This window comes from Manduca sexta, chromosome 21 (genome assembly GCF_014839805.1).
Source record: "Manduca sexta isolate Smith_Timp_Sample1 chromosome 21, JHU_Msex_v1.0, whole genome shotgun sequence".
NCBI classification, from domain to species: domain Eukaryota; kingdom Metazoa; phylum Arthropoda; class Insecta; order Lepidoptera; family Sphingidae; genus Manduca; species Manduca sexta.
In genome coordinates, this window is record NC_051135.1 from 418,964 (window position 1) to 438,558 (window position 19,595).

The 19,595-nt window shown below is 35.8% G+C and overlaps 1 protein-coding gene across 2 annotated transcripts; it reads right to left on the reverse strand.

Moving 5' to 3' along the window:
• Positions 1-1,346: 1,346 nt before the first annotated feature.
• On the reverse strand, positions 1,347-18,515 carry LOC115447373. 2 transcript variants are annotated; one of them, XM_030174409.2, is made up of 6 exons: positions 18,011-18,515; positions 5,744-5,819; positions 3,950-4,210; positions 3,698-3,824; positions 2,865-3,532; positions 1,347-2,784 (listed from the first exon to the last, which is right to left on the reverse strand). In XM_030174409.2, exons 3-6 carry the CDS (start codon positions 4,118-4,120, stop codon positions 2,182-2,184), a joined length of 1,569 nt encoding a protein of 522 aa, XP_030030269.1. In that variant the 5' UTR covers positions 4,121-4,210; positions 5,744-5,819; positions 18,011-18,515; the 3' UTR covers positions 1,347-2,181. The 2 variants fall into 2 exon arrangements, with proteins under 2 accessions (XP_030030269.1, XP_030030275.1); XM_030174415.2 differs by lacking the exon at positions 18,011-18,515 and adding an exon at positions 7,063-7,275.
• Between the last annotated feature and the right edge of the window lie 1,080 nt (positions 18,516-19,595).

The following is a 19,595-nucleotide window of genomic DNA, read 5'->3' on the forward strand; positions in this document are numbered from 1 at the left end:
ATGTCCAGATGGGCCTTTACATAGACCACACTTTTGCTAGTCAACTGAAATTAGCTTTTGATGATAATTTCTTCAAACATCAGGACTTATTTATATTGCATCAGCCGCCCTTCAAACGGCATATATACATGTATGTGTAACTTAATTGTATTTCCAGATCAGTCTCTAGCACAAGGCCCACTCTACATTAGGCAAAAACACTATCATAAATTTTAGCATCGATCGTCCTGACTTACTGCTGCTATAGAATGTAAAGTGTGTGTAATTGTGAGGTGAGAGACGGAGAGTGCAAGTGGGACGTGGGTATCCAATTGTCAGCTAGACCCAACTGTATTTATGTGTTACGTCGCGTGGCTATTTTATAATAATTATTTAACGTTAGGTAAGCCTTAGCTCACAATATGTTTTATTGTCTTGTTAAGACTTAACATCTTCCCAAGTTCTCTAAATTTGTTCATATAACCAAGACCAAGGTCACGTAATTTCATTTCTCTTATGAGCGAAGTCTAAATTCTTTCTTTTCTACCATTGACTTAGTAGAATGTTCCAAGTATTTTTCCTACTCATAAATAAGCTCACGTCTTTATCTCCGTAGAGTTAGGTAAAGGCAACCTGTGCACTCAGATTGCGTGTGAGCTCGTTATCCGTCCGATGGTCATAGAGGGATTGTTCCTAAACAATTATCTTACCTTACTTACTATCTTACGTCTTATCTCTCTACTACTACTACTTTTATTTATAAACGTCAATATATGTCAAAATGTTTGGATGTTCGTTAGAAGTAAACGCAGCAACCGCTGGAGGGATTTGCATGAAATCTGGCACACGGTTAGGTATATATTCTGGAGTAACAGGTTTTATCTCAGTAATTTTCCGCGTGGGAAATATTTGAATGTTTAATCAGATTTTTAAGGTGGCGTTGGCGCCGTACACCTTGCATTATCAATCGTTTATGATTACGATTTTTGGAAGGAGGAAGACTTATCACGCGGGCGAAGCCGCAAGCAAAATTTGTATGAATATTATTAAGTTAATACCAGTAATAATATCTCCTTTTTAGTCTGTATTTAAAACAATATTTAGTTTATACATATATGCATAACCGCCATTTTCAATAAAGTATCTCAATCGTTTTCTTTCGAACTATCTCAAAAGTTGGACCAATGAGAGTAGGGTATTTTTGATAAGCGTACAAATGACTTATTTTGATTGATTTATTCGTAGAATTAAATTGAAGATCGCGATTGGGATCTTTCATTCAAAATGGCCATTATTCACTAACATGGGAGTAATATTAGGTCTTCCTTAATCAATAATCACTAGGTATCTAAAAGAAAACAACGGAATGCAACAAACATTTAGATTCTTTATTTCAATTACATTTAGAGAAAATATTTAATCCATACCATGCAATAATTAAACCAATTGTACTACATTTATATTGTTATAAAATACATCCGCTTAAACGATAGAAAATAAAATATACTCGATAAGCGGATACAAATGTTAAAAAGAAATAATTTCTCATACAAATAACCACACAAGCAAGCTGGTGCATATTTGCCCTCGTTTGAGTACGCAAAATACTAGGCACACAACAGTGGGTACAAATAACATTATTATGGCTTATTTTTAAGTCATGTTATCTCTAAAACAATTAATATAAAATTCTTGATTCAATTCAAAATTGATCAAATTAAAAATATATGCTGATAGTATGCATCCCAATTACACCCGAATCGTGCTATGGGATACATTCCTATTCTTCACCAATTACCCTATTACTATAACCTCCCTTTCGACACTAGGAGGCTTCAAGAACAATCAAGAAACCTACATTATCAACGTATTTATTAATCGTAACACTCACGACATCTACAAAACCTTTGTAGTTTTACGTTTAACCTTGTGGGCATAGCCAGCGCTCATTCTCCACTAAATCCGGTCACTCTAAACCTAATCTACTAACATATTTCCCCAAACGTGTAAGTAAATGTAAATTCAATATGTTAGCAACAAATAAATCTAAATGCCTAATCTACCATCATTAATTACTGATCCGTTCTATTAGCTGAGAGGCAAGTGTGTTTGCCACGCTTCGGCTATACCCACGAATTATTAACACAAGAAACGCAAGGCGCTCTACAGTGGGACACAAGCAGATTCAACTGGTTGCCATCTTCATTTTTGCAAGATTGCTGTCATTAACGCGTCTTTCAATTTTTTCGTCATTTCTTCTAAAATATCAGCTTTGACTTTTAATTTTTTATTTCTTTCTTCTAATTCAATAACTAATTGTTCCATCTGTAGTTCCTTGAGTTTCCTGTTCATCCTAGATCTTTTGGACGCTTCATTATTCTTATCTCTTAACTCTCTATATTTAGTTTCCTGTGTGGAGATGGACGACGAGTTCTCGTCGACACTGCACACGGATGACACCGTGCTCTCCCGTCTCTTGGGAGGACGGCCTCGTCGCGCTCTCGTCAGCTGCTGTGACCCTTCAAGCGCGATGATCATGTCTTTGATAGGTACACTAGGTTTTCTTCTTTTGTATTTTCTGGAGGGCTGTTCTATGTAAGGTGTATATGTCTCATCCGAATCTTCACTGTCGTGATGTCGTTTTCGGCTTGAATGTGACTTGCTGTCGTCATTGTCCGACTCGACGTGAGATTCGCTTTTAGGGGTGATAGGATCGTAGTCGACCCGCGGTGGAGTGTCCAATTGCGTGCACGAAGTTTCGATGTTCGGCGCTGGTTCTTGAACTGGCCGTGATTTCGCCAACTTCTGTAACAAAACACATGAATAGATTAAACAATAATTAATACACAATAAACACTAGAACAGACTTGTGAAAACCAAATTACCATGAGGGATGGGTGAGGGTATTTTTCTTTCTCCATCTGCTCGACATAGCTGAGGACCTCTGGCGTGCTGATGATGTCGGCGGGCCAGTTGGGCGCATGCGTCCGGACGTCCACTGTGAGCCCGTCACTGCGCTTCGGAACCCCTGGTTCTTGCAACAGCCCTCCTTTACCCCGGTCATCGTTGATAATAAACTCAGAAATAAATACGTTGTTACTCTCCACCTCCCGCGGAATGACAGAAACAAATTTTGAGTCGAGGGAGTCTTCTTGATCGATTAAGGGCATCGTGTTGTGTGTGTTTGTGTTATATACTTTTGTATAATGAGTGTCGTGTGTGTGTGTCCACTCGACGGGATCCGGCGCTTGCCAGGTATTCCTGTCGGGAACAGTACTGGACGTCAAGTCTCCAATAACAACCGGCAGGTTGACGATGTCTAGAAATTGTTCCTGCATTGGTACTTTGGCTTGTTCTTCTGGGAATGGTAAAGGTTTGGTGTATTGGCCAAACGCTTCGATATTCGAGGAGAACTGTTCAACAGGTGTTGTGTTGTAAAAGCCTGCCTGATAATATGGAGAGTTAACGTCGAATGCATCCCACCCATGCGGGGAGAATGGTGTTTGTGGTGTGTCGATGTTATATGCCCTTTCTTCAGTGTTTTTGGGGGGATCTGAGAAAGAAAAAAATACATCAATTCTTAGATAAACTTTCAATAGAAAACTGTGATGAGTTTAATGAAATTAAATAATTTTGGCCTTATCTTGACTGCATTAATTTAGACTATGATACTAGATAATACATAAGCTGCTTAGAAACATAAAATTGAATATCTTACCAATGGTCTGTACTTGTTCTTCCTTGGCGGGAGCGGAGCACCACTGAACCAGATCTTGGAAGAACTCGCAGTCCGGTTCGTTCTGAAACATTGTGTCGTCGAACAGCGGCTCCGGTTTCAAATATTCCTGAAAATAGACGGTGCTCATGTTAAATTTAGCTCGGCCGTAGATGGGGACAATTAAATTAACTTAATATTAATAAATAAATGCAATTATATTTAGTACTCACGTGCGCCGCACGCCGCCCTTACCTCTGAATAACTGGTGGTGGGCACCGGTGAAGTCGGCATCGCTCCTGTGTTTCCGTCGGTAACCACTCCGGTTAACCCGTTCGCCTGAAGACTCTTTTCGGGCTTTAAACGATCTAGTTCTACCACTTTCAAAAGACTTTGAGTCTTGTGACTCGTTTGCGAAAAAACCATATCTTTTGGTGTTTGAATTGGTGTACTGATTTCCGATATCGTCGCTCCGACTCGGACAGGTGATCTTTTGAGCAACCATTTTGAATAGAACTACAAACAGAAATGATAGACGTAACATAATGTGCATATTATATGAAGCAAGGTGGGATGTTGGTAGGGAACAAACAGATGTGGTGGGTGATATTTGTTTATGGACACTACATGCGGACATCTTCGTGAACGTGGCTTTACGCGCCGGAAATTCACCGTCAAAACCAAGTAACTCATGATGAATAAAATGATATATACACGAGTAAGTTTAGAATATATATTAACATTGGAAGTCGTAGTGTGACCTTCCTTAATGAAAATTGAACGCGCAAGGTCGACTATCGAGGATAGACGAATGCTTATGCAAATGCACATTTAGATAAATAGAACAAATAAGATAATGAATATATTATGAAGTCTGAAATAATGATGATTGCATAAATATTAAAATAATGTGATTGTAAAATATATAATTTATATATTGTGTAAAGGAAATACTTGAATAAAGAAAAACAAGTTGCCATATGTATTATGCAATCAACATAATATGTCACCTGCCCTACAGATATGTTCGTTCATGTCACCATTCAATGTCAAAGCGATTAAAATAATTTGTTCGATGCAGAACAAATGCCCCTCGATGGCTCCCATAGAGCGTCTCCAAAGCCGGAATCTACCTAAATTACATTTATATCTAGCGTGTTAATTAAATCTAACTATACATAACTTATAAGTATAATTAGTATAAGCATTCTTACTTAAATACTAATATTACTACATTAACAACTAATTAACTATAATTAAACTTAATTGTAAAAATGCTTCATTCAATCCTAATTATACTGGTTTTAAATTATTTGTTGAAATAATGTTTAAAGCGACGGGAAACGTAAACGTTTTTTAAATTGCCATCAATTTTATCAACATTAAGATGTACGACATTAATATCATCGTCAAATATTTACGTCCTTGAAAGCGCCGCAGTTATCTGGCACTACTAGTTGTACGGTTCATTTTTATCTTTGCCATATTATATCGCGTTTCGAGGGCCAAATATTCCATTACTGATATTTGCTCGAGATTATTGAAACCTCAACCAATAGTTAAATTATTATGCAATTAAAAAATGGAGACAAATGGAAATGTAAGTGCGACACGTTACTTCGAAATATGTACGTTCGGGAAGCGAATGTGTTTGTGAATGATGTCATGAACTTGTGGAAGTTAAACTGTGCATAGAAGCATGATATGGGAAGCCAAAAAATGCTCATGATTGAAGACAATATTAGTTCGAAACCTTGAAAAAATATTATTGATTTATCGTCAAAACTTTCTAATTATGAACTTCTAGTTTATGGCTCTGGTGAAACTATCATCAAAAATTTACTTTAATTTAAAAAGAAATTCTTCAAAATAAACTTTGGTTTAGATTATGTGTTCGAGAAAAATAACAAATTTATTAATTTATTAAAATTTATATGAATTAAAGATTTTATCGGTTTTATATCTTCCTCAAACTTCTTCTTCAATACCACGGCTCCTGCGAACAAATAATTCTAATCGAAAGGGAGGAGGGTGAACGCAATTACTTACTTTGAACTCTTCTTGAGCTCCTAATGAAATCTTAACTCTTTAGGCACCCAGCCAAGTAATTGTCGCGACAGTAGGCCTGTAACAAGAAACGCCTTCGTTAGAATGCAAAAAAGTATCGACGTGGCAACAAGGATGGCAACCGCAACTGTGCGATAAACTCTACCGTGCTTGACTTTGACACCCCTATATATACATGGGCTATGTCTATGCGGTAATATCAGATACTCGACGTGGTTATCGCGGTATGATATATCCGCGACCTCGAGCGCGATAGTCACAGACGCCCACACACATCGATCGATTCTTTTCCAGTTATGTATGTAAATGTACCCAATTCGAACACGTTCGAGTTAATAACGCTGAAGATGACACGTGATATAAAATTTTACAAATAAAATTCCTACTAGAACTTGTGACTCGATTTTAAAGCTGGCAGCGTTCCAAAACTGATATGAAAGTAAACTCTCTAAATATTTTAAAATGTGAAAACAAGTATGAACTTGTTAGAAATTAATACAACACTAGTCATAGGGGCAATAATATACGACGGAAAGCTGATCGTGGGTATTTCCCAGACGATAATCCGCTTCCCGGTGCCACATCGGAACATAGCCTGTACATGCGTCATCGGAAATAAAAATATGTCTATTAAATTGCCGAGGACTTACAAAAAATTAACAAAGCCTACCAAAGTCCGATTATGTTATGGTAAATGATAAATCATAAACGAATGTATATATTTTTTTAATTACTCTAGCCGCCATCTTGTTAGTTTATAGTAAGTGAGTTTGGATTCCATTTTAAAATTAAATTAACACAAGTGTTTATTATTTATTATCAAATAAATAAGTCATTCAACTGTTTAAATAATGTCATAAATCTAGATATTTTTATGTTTGACTTACGGTATAGAGCCCCTTGAATTTTTAAGTGTTGTGGAAAATAGAATTTTAAAGCGCAACGAAATAACATTTAAAATACAGAAGCAGCACAAGCTTATCACTGATACGATGTAGGTTTATCAAAGTACAAAGAAATATCAATGTTATTCAAATAACCGCGCATTTTCCAGAAAGTTACGGCGCACATTGTATTCGTATCTGTCAAAGCAACGTGACCAGTCCACGAACAAGTTCCGACATGTGCATGCGAAATGTATTTTTACACAAATTACACGAAAAGGCCACAAATATACACTTTTAATTTTGGAATGATCAATTTCATTACGATTCCAATTACATATCACACTATTTTGACAGAACAATTTCGTAACATATTGCACCATAATAAAATTAAATAATAATTAGTTAATCGCTCACCCTGTTACTAACAAATAATGTAACGCCTCCAGTCGTTTAGACAATAATTCCGCCTTAGTGACAGGAAATATAAAACAATTAAATAAAAGCGGTGTAAACGCGGTAACTTCGCCTGTTACGAGAGTAACTTATTACTGTATAGACAGTGCAATGCACGGGACACGGGCACTCCGTAAAACAACAGAAATTGTTGTGCAACTTTGGGCCGAAGCCGACCCATCGGTTTTCTTCTACCCCACCACTCGACGGTACAGTTCTAAAAATAACTTCCCCGCTTCGCTATTCGCTGTTTTAAATGACGTCAACTCGAACAGCCAATGAGAGCGGGCCGATGTTGTGTGTCACGAGATCAAGTTTTCACAGCGCCTATAGGTACTTAGCTAGCGTGGCTTTAATACTTTGCCCGCACACAGACAGAGAGTTCTGGGGAATCACAGAGCTCAGAATGAGCGCCGTTTTTCTCAATGAGTCATGTTTTGGAAGGAAAACAAAATTATTTTGACATGCCATGTTTGTCTGAATTCTTTTCAAAACCTCGCATAAGTACTTATATTCGAGCAAACAATACCGCTATTCAACATTGATTTTGGAAACTACTCTGTTTAAAATAAGTGCGTAATTAGGACAAATAAGGTTAGAGCGTACACGGAAGCGCAAAAAATATAGTAAATTGGCGAAAATATATATCTACACGAGTTTGACTTATAATTCGACTTTGCCGTACCTATCATATCTGAAACCAATACAAACATTAAGAACGGCGTACATCAAAGATAACACGCGCCACGAATAACAAGCTTATTCCATTGTCTACCTAATAATAATGTCGGCATAGTTCAATAAAATGTCTACTTTTATCATAAATTTGAATAATCAAAGCACATGTTTAACTTGATCAGGACCAAGTTTGAGCAAGTGATTAGTGAATTAAATTTTCGGGCTATGTTAATGTAATTTATATTTAAATAAAATTAGCCACCTTTAAAGACATAAATCATAGATTTATTATGTAGAATATTTATTTACTGCAATACAGCGATATCACCAATATGAGTGTATACGGATTAATTAAATTCTGGATGAGTACTTTTTGTGATCGTAGGCTGGTCCTTATTAATAATTTTATTTTAAAAAAAAATTGAAAGTATTCGATGAAATCTTTTCAAAATAGATTCAGTTTATACCGACTTCTCTATATGGAAATTTCGAAAGGTAGAGTCCGACGAATATTACAAGGTGATAAAAAATATGAATTCACTATCTCTTATTAGCTTTATTTATAATCCCGTAAAAGGCGCCACAGAAGGTTTAGATTACAATTCATTAGCCTTGTTAGAAACAAAACTTGACCTACTTTAATTATAGCTTAAGGTAAGTTCGAACGAATTAAAAAACATACTTTTGGTAGTAATGATGTTTTAAATATTCCTTCTTTATTTATAATAAAATATAAATAGTTTTTAAATAAAGCTAAAGGTTTGTAAGAAACTGATTCCAGAATACCATAATTAGTTTTAGATGTTTGGTGTACCTACTAAATCCTATATATATGCCGAACAATACCATTCGAAATCGCTATTTTTATAAACTATTCTTACTTATCCAACTCACTTGATACATCCATAATACAAAAACACAGAAACAACAAATTATTCAGTGTCTGATAATCTTTTCTAGAATATTTACTTTCTTTCTCTTTCACTTTCTGTTTGTAAATCTGACCAAGTGTAAACGTCATTAGTCCCACAAATGTTGTTATGCACTGAAAGACTTCTGGAATCTGCAGTATAATATATCGTCTGCTGTCGGAACATGTACTCTTACCTATCTCGAACATGTAGCGACAAGTTCGCACGGAGCGCATGCCGTATTGTTTTTAGGTCGACGATGCGGAATGACTCATTATCGCTGACATTGGATTAGGTTGAACAACCTCCTTGCGATTAAATAAGTGCGTATTTTGCTAGTACTTTATGATAGGGTTAATGTATTGAGCGATGAGTGATATACCCCGAAGTATAACATAGTCTTTTTATATTGATTTTTAAATAGAGATTTGTTACAATAGTAGGTCTGACCTGTGGCGAAGGGTGAAATTGTTCGAAAGGGAACCCAAGGCAACATATGTATAAGTTCCTACTAATAGTACGTACAAATGCGGTCTGCAATTTGTTCTAATGATAATTAGATTCTACATAAATTACGAAAAGGAGAACAGCAGAAATCGAGTCATATGGACCATAAGCCACTGGGTCCGGCATATTTTCCGATTTATTTTGTAACACCCTAAGGCTAAACTGTACACTAAACAATGTCTCTAAGTATTGATTTGACGTCCGTGTCTGCTTCACAAATACAGATGTTAGTTTTATAGTAAGTAAGTACCTAGGACATATTTTTTATACATTTTTGTGAGACCCTTAGCCCTAAATACTAACTATTACTGGGCTCTACAAAAAATAGTGTCGCTACATATTGATTTTAAGTACAAGGTTCGCTTGGTTAACAGACAGTTCAAGGCTGAGCTCTACAATAAATAAACTATAGCTCTATGTATAAATTATAAGTATCCTTGATTGATTGACACATAAAGCAGCATAGATCGCCTTTTTTATTATGTTTGAAAACAAATAAGTCAATATTCATAGGCTGACTAAGACTACCAATATTAGTATAAGATTTGAAAGTCTTCGCTACAAATTGTATGAATAAAGTACTTAAGAAACATTCTATCGGTACACATGGCCTACCCACTTAAATGACGTGACAAAATTCATGCAATTAGCAACTAAATGCCAATAGGGGACGAGCCAAATTTTTTTTTTATCTATGATTACTCAATCAATGTTTTATCATCGAATCATAAATGACCAGGCAATATTTTATAAAAACAATAAATAATGAGCTTGTATCAGAAAGGCCCCTAGATTCAAAGCTCAAACCCACTTCGGAAAAATATATGTACCAACATAATTTTAATATGTAAACATCTGATAAGTATGTAATGTACTACTATAATACAAGTCCTAAAATAAAAAGGCAGACCCCAAAAGAAACCAAGTATTTAAATTCTGTTACCTATCAGAGAAACAAATGTGACATTCCTGAATTTTCGACATGTAAACGCACAAACAGTTCCGAGAAATATCTATGCTCTAAGGTGAAATGCGGTAGTCTGGCAAGCGGCGAGGCGCGATTTAAAACCTAAACAATTCGTACAGCTGCCAAATAATTCTACTCTTTACTGATATGTAAATTCGTTAGTTAAGTCTTTATTTCTCATCACGACTCTTTCTAGAAGTGATCGATACCTGGGGCTTTATTCTCTATGACAGTGTGAACTCGCAACGCGGCCGTGTTGCGTTATCTTCGTGAAGCTAGCGTGGAATGATTTCTGTATGCTAATGTGTCCCATCTTCTTACACACTGCTAAAACAAAGTTTGGCATAGAGAATAAGGCCCCAGGGCACCCACTTTTCGCCATAACGTGTGTTTTGCCCTATGATATGACAGGGGGCGAGACATATCGGGCACAAATTCCAGATTCCGGACTGATGTTGAACAGAAAAACTCATTAGACTGCCCGACCCGTGATTCGAATCCCGCCAGAAGCGCGCAGTAGAACAACGCCACCGTGCCAGTCACTTCATTACGTGAACAGGCCGGCATAATTATGTTCAGTCCTTACTCTTTCTGACCAGCACTTCACTTACCACATACAGAGTCACTATCCCATGCCCGTATAAAAATCTTTTAAGGCAAAATACATATATAGGTCAACCAGAATTCGATGAAAATCAAGCTATATATTCTAACAGTGGTACATTTCTTAAATTCACTCGAAAATGCATTTGAATAATTCACTGAGAATATCCGATACCACAACATTGATACATCCAACTAAGTCTATATTGTGAAGTCATAGTCCACGAATGTAGTAGCCGGCAGAGACGGCGATATAATTTTAAGTCTAAAATGTGGGCAATTTGCAAACGGAATTTTCAAGGCTATGTCATTATTAAGTGGCTGTGTATTTCCGACAATTACATGTAACTACTGGCCAAGATGAGTTTGTCGATAAAAAATATTTTATTTAACACCTTTAGGTATTCTACTGCCGCGGTGGCGTAGTGTTACGTGCGTACTCAGCTTCCAATCCCAGGTAGGGCAGTGATTAGGTTTTTGTACTAAATATCAGCCCCGAGGCCCAAATTTGTGCCCGATATGGCAATAAGCTCGCCCCTTTCGCATCATGGGACGGAACACAGGCGAAAAGTGGGTGCCATGGTTGTACTTTTGTCTACCTCTTAGGGATAAAGGCGTGATGTAGTTATGTGTGCTTGTGAGTCTTTAGGTATTGTATCGAATTATAAAAAACGCACCCACATTGGTGTATTTAAATTAAGTCCATTTGAAAGTTTGACCTAATTCTTGCATAACCGTAACATCCGTTGCCGACCTGCATAGCGAAAACCCATACAGAAGTTCGCAACAAAATAAATTAACTTATATTATCAAGCAAATACTATTATCTGGGAGATAATTGATAAAGTACTTAATGATGCATTAAATAAAATTGATGTTCGTTTGTGTCACAATCAATCTAATCCTACCATTCACAAGTAAATTATTTTTGTGTACGCATTCCAAAGTGACGCAGGCGGAATACTGGATGAAGGACCACTTGCAACGACACTTCTGTCTACATAGTAGGTGACTAATGACTCAAGGTCAGGCAAACCCGGCTACACGTAGCACAGAGCTTACGTATGAATAAGCTCAAAAGCAATTCTGAGTTCTGAATAAAAAATATTAAAAAATAAAACAAACAGAACAAAGTTATGAACTGGAACAAATAATTACAGGCAATAGAATAGGCTTTACATAACTAAATATTCATGAGAAATTTTAATTACTTTGTTTACAACTTCGCCGTGGGTCGCAACTTTCACAATAACCCCCACTAAAGCAAGAGTGAAGTGCTGAGCAGAATTCGTTATTTACAAGGAAAAAGAAACAAATTTCATGTTTCGAAACCCAGACTTCAAATTATCCAAAATTGTTGCCGATCGATTCTTAACATAAACCATTTCCCAATCGGTAGGGAAAGTTAATCATTCAACTAAATCATGTTGAATGACGACCATAGGTAGGTAACCATCCAACGATACTACAATGATCTATTTAACCAACACAGCTGTACTTATAGAGCAATAACTATATGCACATTGACCTCGGTCCATGAACACCAAATTGATGCCTACCACAAGACTCACAGAATAGATATTGCCCAAACTGCGCCGTTCACCACCCAATGGGGCCTCCTTAGCGCGCCGCCAACTACGTCACAAATGTCTGTTCAGTATCGCGATAAGCATGTAACGATGATTTGCGATTTTGCAAACGCCTGTACATGCTTATAGCTAGCTGAAGTAGATAAGGACATATTGGCATATACAGCCATGCCTACATAGTAAACTGTTGTGCCACATTTAAAATTGTAATATTACGTCATGTTTGTGTGGATAAACACAGTTGTAGGTAGGTATTACCTATATATTATTTCCTCTCACACCTACTCCGACAACTATTGTTCTTTCATCCCCACACAGAGATAATATAATCCAATAGTATTACAAGGTCTGTATGTGGTTGAACATAAAGTCCATAATTATTTTTCCTAATAGTTCAAGTCATAAGGCTTGTATTAAGTATGAGGTCAGAAATATGTACATCTATACTATTATATAAAGCTGAAGAGTTTGTTTGTTTGTTTGAACGCGCTAATCTCAGGAAGTACCGGTCCAAACCGAAAAAATCTTTTTGCGTTGGATAGCCCTTTGTTCGTGGAGTGCTATAGGCTATATATCATCACGCTATACCCAATAGGAGCGGAGCAGTAATGGCTAATCTCAGGAACTACCGGTCCAAACTGAAAAAATCTTTTTGCGTTGGATAGCCCTTTGTTCGTGGTGTACTATAAGCTATATATCATCACGCTATACCCAATAGGAGCGGAGCAGTAATGGCTAATCTCAGGAACTACCGATTCAAACTGAAAAATTCTTTTTGTGTTGAATAGTCCTTTGTTTGTGGAGTTTTCAAAGTTATCTATCAACACGCTATGACCAATAGGAGCGGAGCAGTAATGGCTAATCTCAGGAAGTACCGGTCCAAACCGAAAAAATCTTTTTGCGTTGGATAGCCCTTTGTTCGTGGAGTGCTATAGGCTATATATCATCACGCTATACCCAATAGGAGCGGAGCAGTAATGGCTAATCTCAGGAACTACCGGTCCAAACTGAAAAAATCTTTTTGCGTTGGATAGCCCTTTGTTCGTGGTGTACTATAAGCTATATATCATCACGCTATACCCAATAGGAGCGGAGCAGTAATGGCTAATCTCAGGAACTACCGATTCAAACTGAAAAATTCTTTTTGTGTTGAATAGTCCTTTGTTTGTGGAGTTTTCAAAGTTATCTATCAACACGCTATGACCAATAGGAGCGGAGCAGTAATGGCTAATCTCAGGAACTACCGGTTTGAACTGAAAAAATCTTTTTGTGTTGGATAGCCCTTTGTTCCTGGAGTGCTATAGGCTATATATCATCACGCTATGACCAATAGGAACGGGGTAAATTATTAGTTTTGAGAGCTTCCGTTGCCTGCGCTGCGTAAACGGTTAAAGTTATGCAACAATGATGTATGACGGGATTGTTCCACTTAAAAAGTTCTAAAAAATATATTATAAAACCCCCGCTGCATCTGTCTGGCTGAACGTGTTAAACTCAAAAACTAGCCAACGTATTAAGATGAAATTTGGTATGGAGACGGTTTGAGACCCTGAGAAGAACATAGGCTCCCGGGAAACTACTACTTTTATAACGGAAAACTTTAGCCTTAAAAACTTTATAACGCGGGCGGAGCCGCGAGCAAAAGCTAGTATTAGTTATAATGTTGGTTCTTTGTATTGTGCACAATAGGACTAGATCTCTCACCTGTGCCGCTGTGCGATACATAGACCTCTAACAAATTGGTTCTACTAATTAAGAGTAAATATTTTATTAAAAAGCCTCGGGAAGAATGTTCTGTGACGGTATATACTGTACAAAGTCCAAATAAACAACCCGCTATGCGGCATGTTTGTGGTTGATTAACGTTTAATGACGTAGCGCATGACGTCATAACTTGTTAATGTCAACGACATCTCTAGATTGAAAAAAAGTCTCGTTATTCGACATTTAACAAAATAATTGCCATAACCGTACACGGAGTACATCGGCCCGATCAGTCGATATAGGAAGTTGACTGTTCTGTGGAATTAGATACTTCATACTACCGGTGCCTATAGGTACCTATCTACTTAGTAACAAAATATTTTAAGTAGCAGAGCGACTCTACAATAATTAATTTCAATACAAGCATAATTTAGATGTCTGAAATTTATGTGTAAGTATAAAAATTTAAATTTAAAACACGAAATAAATATCCACACGTCATGTCAGACAGGATTTATAAAACCTAATTAAGTATAATATTTTATATTACAGACAGATAAGTCACTGTTTTATGTGATTTATTGTGAAGTTCACAATAATTATTTTGAAAAATTTAATAAGTATTCAAATGTTCATAAAACAAGTTTATTAATCACGGGTAGGTACTACATATTATAAATAAACTATGTTATACATAAAAACACGTTAAACTAAAATAGGTATGTAATTTAAATAATTATTAGACGTATGTTTTATAATTTTTGATGTGGTATGTTACATAAGAAGGTACCAAAGTATATATTTAGCTTAGTTACAAGTTGTAGAACAAACGAGTTATGGATTGAGCAAATATTAGTTTAAATAATATTATTAGAATGCCAGTGCGAAGTTTACGATAAACCTTGAGAAATATTTCACAAAGTTTTATAAATTAGACTTGCTCGGTTTTAGTACTAAATTGCGGTTAATGCATTTATGACAGAGAAAAAAATATATACAAGGAAGTTTCCTCGCAGTGAACATTTGTTTTCTATAGTTTTCTATACGTTATCGCATTTTCCTTATCCGGTATAAGGGGTTTTAGAATCTGTGTTGACAATATAAGACACATTTTATGTAATTAGAAAGTTTTATAGACATAGCTCGTTGGTTTGTTACCGAGTGAGATCAATATTCTGTCTGAAGAGGCTGCCGTCTCGAGGATTGGAATGAACACAGTAGCGTAGCTTGCCAGAGGCCCTACGTCTAAATTTGTTGGGGCCGCTTCAGGGCAGTGCTAGCTTTTGTGCGCCCGCTTAGTTTAATGTAGGTATGGACCAAGAGTGGCCCCAAAGCGCTGGGGTCCTGTAATACTAATACGGCTGATACAGCGATAGCTACGCCCCTGAATGAACAATATATTTTAATCTTCTAATTTATTGTATTGTCTGTCACGGTACACTAGTTGTATTGCTGTAAGATTGTCTCACGTGGTCTTGGCTTCTATCTACTAGTCGGGTAACGTGAGATTGGGTTTATCTCTTCTGTATCCTATCACATAATGGGATGGAATACAGATAGAGAAAAAAGGCGTAGAAAGTTATGCTTTGGCTATGAAAGAAATAACTGTATGTGTGTGTAATTATTATAATATAAAGAAAAGACTGCCTCGGTGGCGTAGTTGTACTGCATGCGCGGTACTGTAGCGCTCTGAGGTCCTGGGTTCGAATCCCGGGTCGGGCAGTGATTTTTAGGTTTTTCTGCTCAGTATCAGCCCGGAATCTGGAATTTTCACTCGATATGGCGATGGGCTCGCCCTCTATCACATCATGGGACATACACTTGGCGAAAAGTGCGTGCCCCGGTTGCGCCTCTGTGCATACTTCTTCGGAGTTAAATACCGGATTTGTGTGTTTAATTATTGTATAATACGATTCTTCCTCAAGAAAACATTCATATTTAATTATAGATCGCTAATTACTATACGTTCCATAAAGTTATTGCAACTTGAAAAATGTTTTGAAGACATCCAGTTGTGTAAGTAATGATTTTTATTAAATCTTCTTACATACATTCAAAAAGGTAAAATAAAGAATATTATAACTGCTATCAAGACTATAAATAATTTCTTTCGAATACAAAACTTCGCTGAGAGCAATATCCCCACGTCACACATCAGTATTTCTCAGAATATAATAGCTAATACATACTTTTTCCTTATTTGGTTACTTCCTTACGACCATTCATATGCTTACACCTTTTCCCGAAGAGGCAGACAGGTGCACATCCATTACGCCACATAAGGGGCTTAAAGTGGTTTAATATACTTTAGTTACCCGACATAGAAATTGAATTAAGAAACCAATTGTTCACAACTGAAATACACTACCAGACCGATGGCGCGAATATAATGCATCAGTAGTCACCCATATAAGTAGCTACTGAACAAATCAAAACTACAAATAATTGTGAATGCATTTGTTTTTACCAGCATTCGTTTTACTTCAAAATAATAACATAAAAGAGACTTAATTTACTTCACTCAGTGAAAAAAGGATCAATTGAAATTTATGTGTATAGAGGATTTGAAGTTCTGAATTTGGTCAGCTACTTTTGTGTGTTACAATAAATCCACATACAATAGCCTCATCTGCAAATTATCCAGAATATGTTTTTTTTTTTTTTGTCAGTCAAGTTTTATTTTTTTCCTCTAAATTAGGCCTGAGCCTACCACGCTGGCCTAATGCGGTTTGCTGGACTTCACACTCCCTCAAAATTCTTATAGAGAATTACTTATAGAGAATATCAGGTATGCAGGTTTCCTCACGATGTTTTCCTTCGCCGTTAAAGCAAGCAATAATTAACAAATCATTTTTGGAAAATTTAGAGGTGTGTGCTCTTGGGATTTGAATCTGCGGACATTCGTCTCGGCAGAGATGATTTTTACAATGATTGACAATTTGCAGCCGCGGTAAATCAAAGCCCACTTCAATTTATCTTTTTTACGCAGTTTTATCGCCCGCAGCATGTGATCTTCGGCTCTTCCTGCTAGACTCTAACTAGTTGGCTTATTACTACTTCAGCTATACTCAACCATGACGCAATACAGACAACGAAAATGTTTATTTTAATTATGATGTTCCGGGCCACAACGTAAATTTTTTCACAGTCTAAAAACGATTTCGGTTTTTTTTTTTACTTAAATAGGTATTTTAATAAGGAGTAACTTACACACAATTAACATAATATTTTACGTCCTATAGGGGTAAGCATATAATATGTCAAACGAGCTTGGGATTATATAGTTTGATATTTTGGAAGGAAGAAGTTGGGGCGTGCATGTGCACCTACTTGCACCCCCCTCCCATCAATGCGTTCAAACGTCTTTAGAAAAACAACTGTATGCCACCGAAGCGAAGTAGTTAATATTACGAAAAAAAAGATTATTCTGGAAAAATAGCATAAAAAATCTTTAGTAAATTAAATATTTATTCATATTTCATATGTCGCAATGCGCGTATTATATACATATATTCAAATACTGCGTTGCAGGCTGTAGAGATAAGTGATTATCTCGTTATCACTTTGTGGTATCATAATTTCATCGCCCTATATATGTACCGCGCGCATTTGTTTTTTTTGTTAGTTTTCAGTTGCCACTTGAGATTTGACTCTTCATCCCAATAATATGAAAACATTTTAAAATTATTCATAGTATTGATAAACCCCTTTTCAACTCTTTTTTGTTGAGTTTTGTAACTCAGTTTTATGAAAAAATATAGTTGACGTAAAACAATAAATGACGCAAATTAAATTAATATCAAATTTATGATAACAGATAGGTCCTACATCTACACCAAAAATCGAACCAACTTTTGGATCGTATACTTCCGATTGCAGTTAAGTGGCGCGTTATTTGAAAAATTCTGTATTGACAACTTACAATAATAAAATTAAAATCTTATACTTACATTTTGACGTGTGTTGTAGAAGTACCTCTCATAAACTTTCTAATTTTATCTTTTCTCTGCGAAGTACAAATATTAATGCCTCGCAAGGTTTGCTTATTTGTCGGATGCTTATTAATTTTGTAATTAGTCTCGTGATGATTAATAATGATATAATTCTTGTTTTGTTGTCCGTACACACAGCTCATGATAGATATTTCACCGCCTTTTTTCAGTTCTGCTCTTAAATTTTATTGCAAAACGCGAAAAATGATCCCACAGACGGCCTTAATAACCAGGTTATTAAGACCAAAAACACAAAACTATGAAGATCCTTAAAATGGACACTATCAAGAAATTGAATTAATTTTCATTTAAACCTTTACGAGTTTTAATGCTTTAGGCAATAGTACGCGCGATGATATTTCAGGTGATCAGAAGATGAGACTAAAGAGCAAACTAACACTTCAAAAGCTTAAAGATGAATAGAACATCAAATCTGCGAGCTTTATGTATTATCTATATAGAGTTCGGTTAGAATGAGCTGGCTGATGCAATAATGTCGTTCCATTACACATTTTCAACCATATAAACAAAAAATGCGCAATCATTTTTACGTGGCAACATAAATAAATGTCTTTAAACAAAAATATATCAAATAAAAATGATATATACAAATCAAGTGAGTAACAAAAATTACTCAGCTATAAATGAAATAAAATTATGAGAATATAATTCGAAATAAGTCGACTATTTTCAACACATATTCATATTAAATAAGAACACTTTCTACGTGAAATAGAAACTCCTTAAAAAGAGTTCATGTGTCTCCGACTTGAATATGTTGATGTGGTACCTCTGATGTGGTACACACTTACATCATTTAATTTTTTGTGTATGTACCTTTTATCAAAATTCACAGTTGCATTTTTATAGCACGATAAGTCTCTAATCCTTTAGTCCTTAAATTAAAACCAGCATCTTCTCTCTTAAATTATCATACCTACGTAGAGTCTAGTACCGAGATACCTATTTCAAAAATATGTATGTAGGTATGTATAGACCTTTGTTATTTAGGAAATATCGTATTTTTTAAAAGAAATCATGTTTATAATGAATGTAAATAAATGTACCTATAAATTACAAAATATATAAAATAAATTTCTATTTATTGATAACTTTGAGAATTTATGGAAATTGCATAAGATTGACGGTAAGCTATCGTGGTTAGTAATTAAATTTAAAACTTGTCAGTTGTGCTATCTATGAAATAGAATTTCTCTCCAAAACTGTCTATGAGGTTAGCAATAGGGTGTCTGACTGGTGTAATAAAAAAAATATAAGTATAACTGCTCCAGCAGAAATTGTGGACAAAAATATTTATCAAACACATTTATTTCTTTTAAATGTACTTATTGTAAATATTTTATTTTCATAATTAAAATTAAGAATTTAATCTGTACTTAACGCTCGAAGACTGAAACGTAGCGATGCCGAGCGCCATTGCTAGTGACGTCATTGCACATAAACATTGCATCGTGCGAAATAATCAATTTATAATAACGACTGCATGAAACATAGAACAACAGATGGCATGCACTAATAACTT

Coding starts and splice junctions, on each gene's coding strand:
- LOC115447373 (XM_030174409.2), bottom strand. CDS start 4,120: ATGGTTTTTTCGCAAACGAGTCACAAGACTCAAAGTCTTTTGAAAGTG. Junction 3,825..3,949: donor CCACCACCAGTTATTCAGAG/GTAAGGGCGGCG, acceptor GTCTATTTTCAG/GAATATTTGAAACCGGAGCC. Junction 3,533..3,697: donor AGAACAAGTACAGACCATTG/GTAAGATATTCA, acceptor TTTCTTTCTCAG/ATCCCCCCAAAAACACTGAA.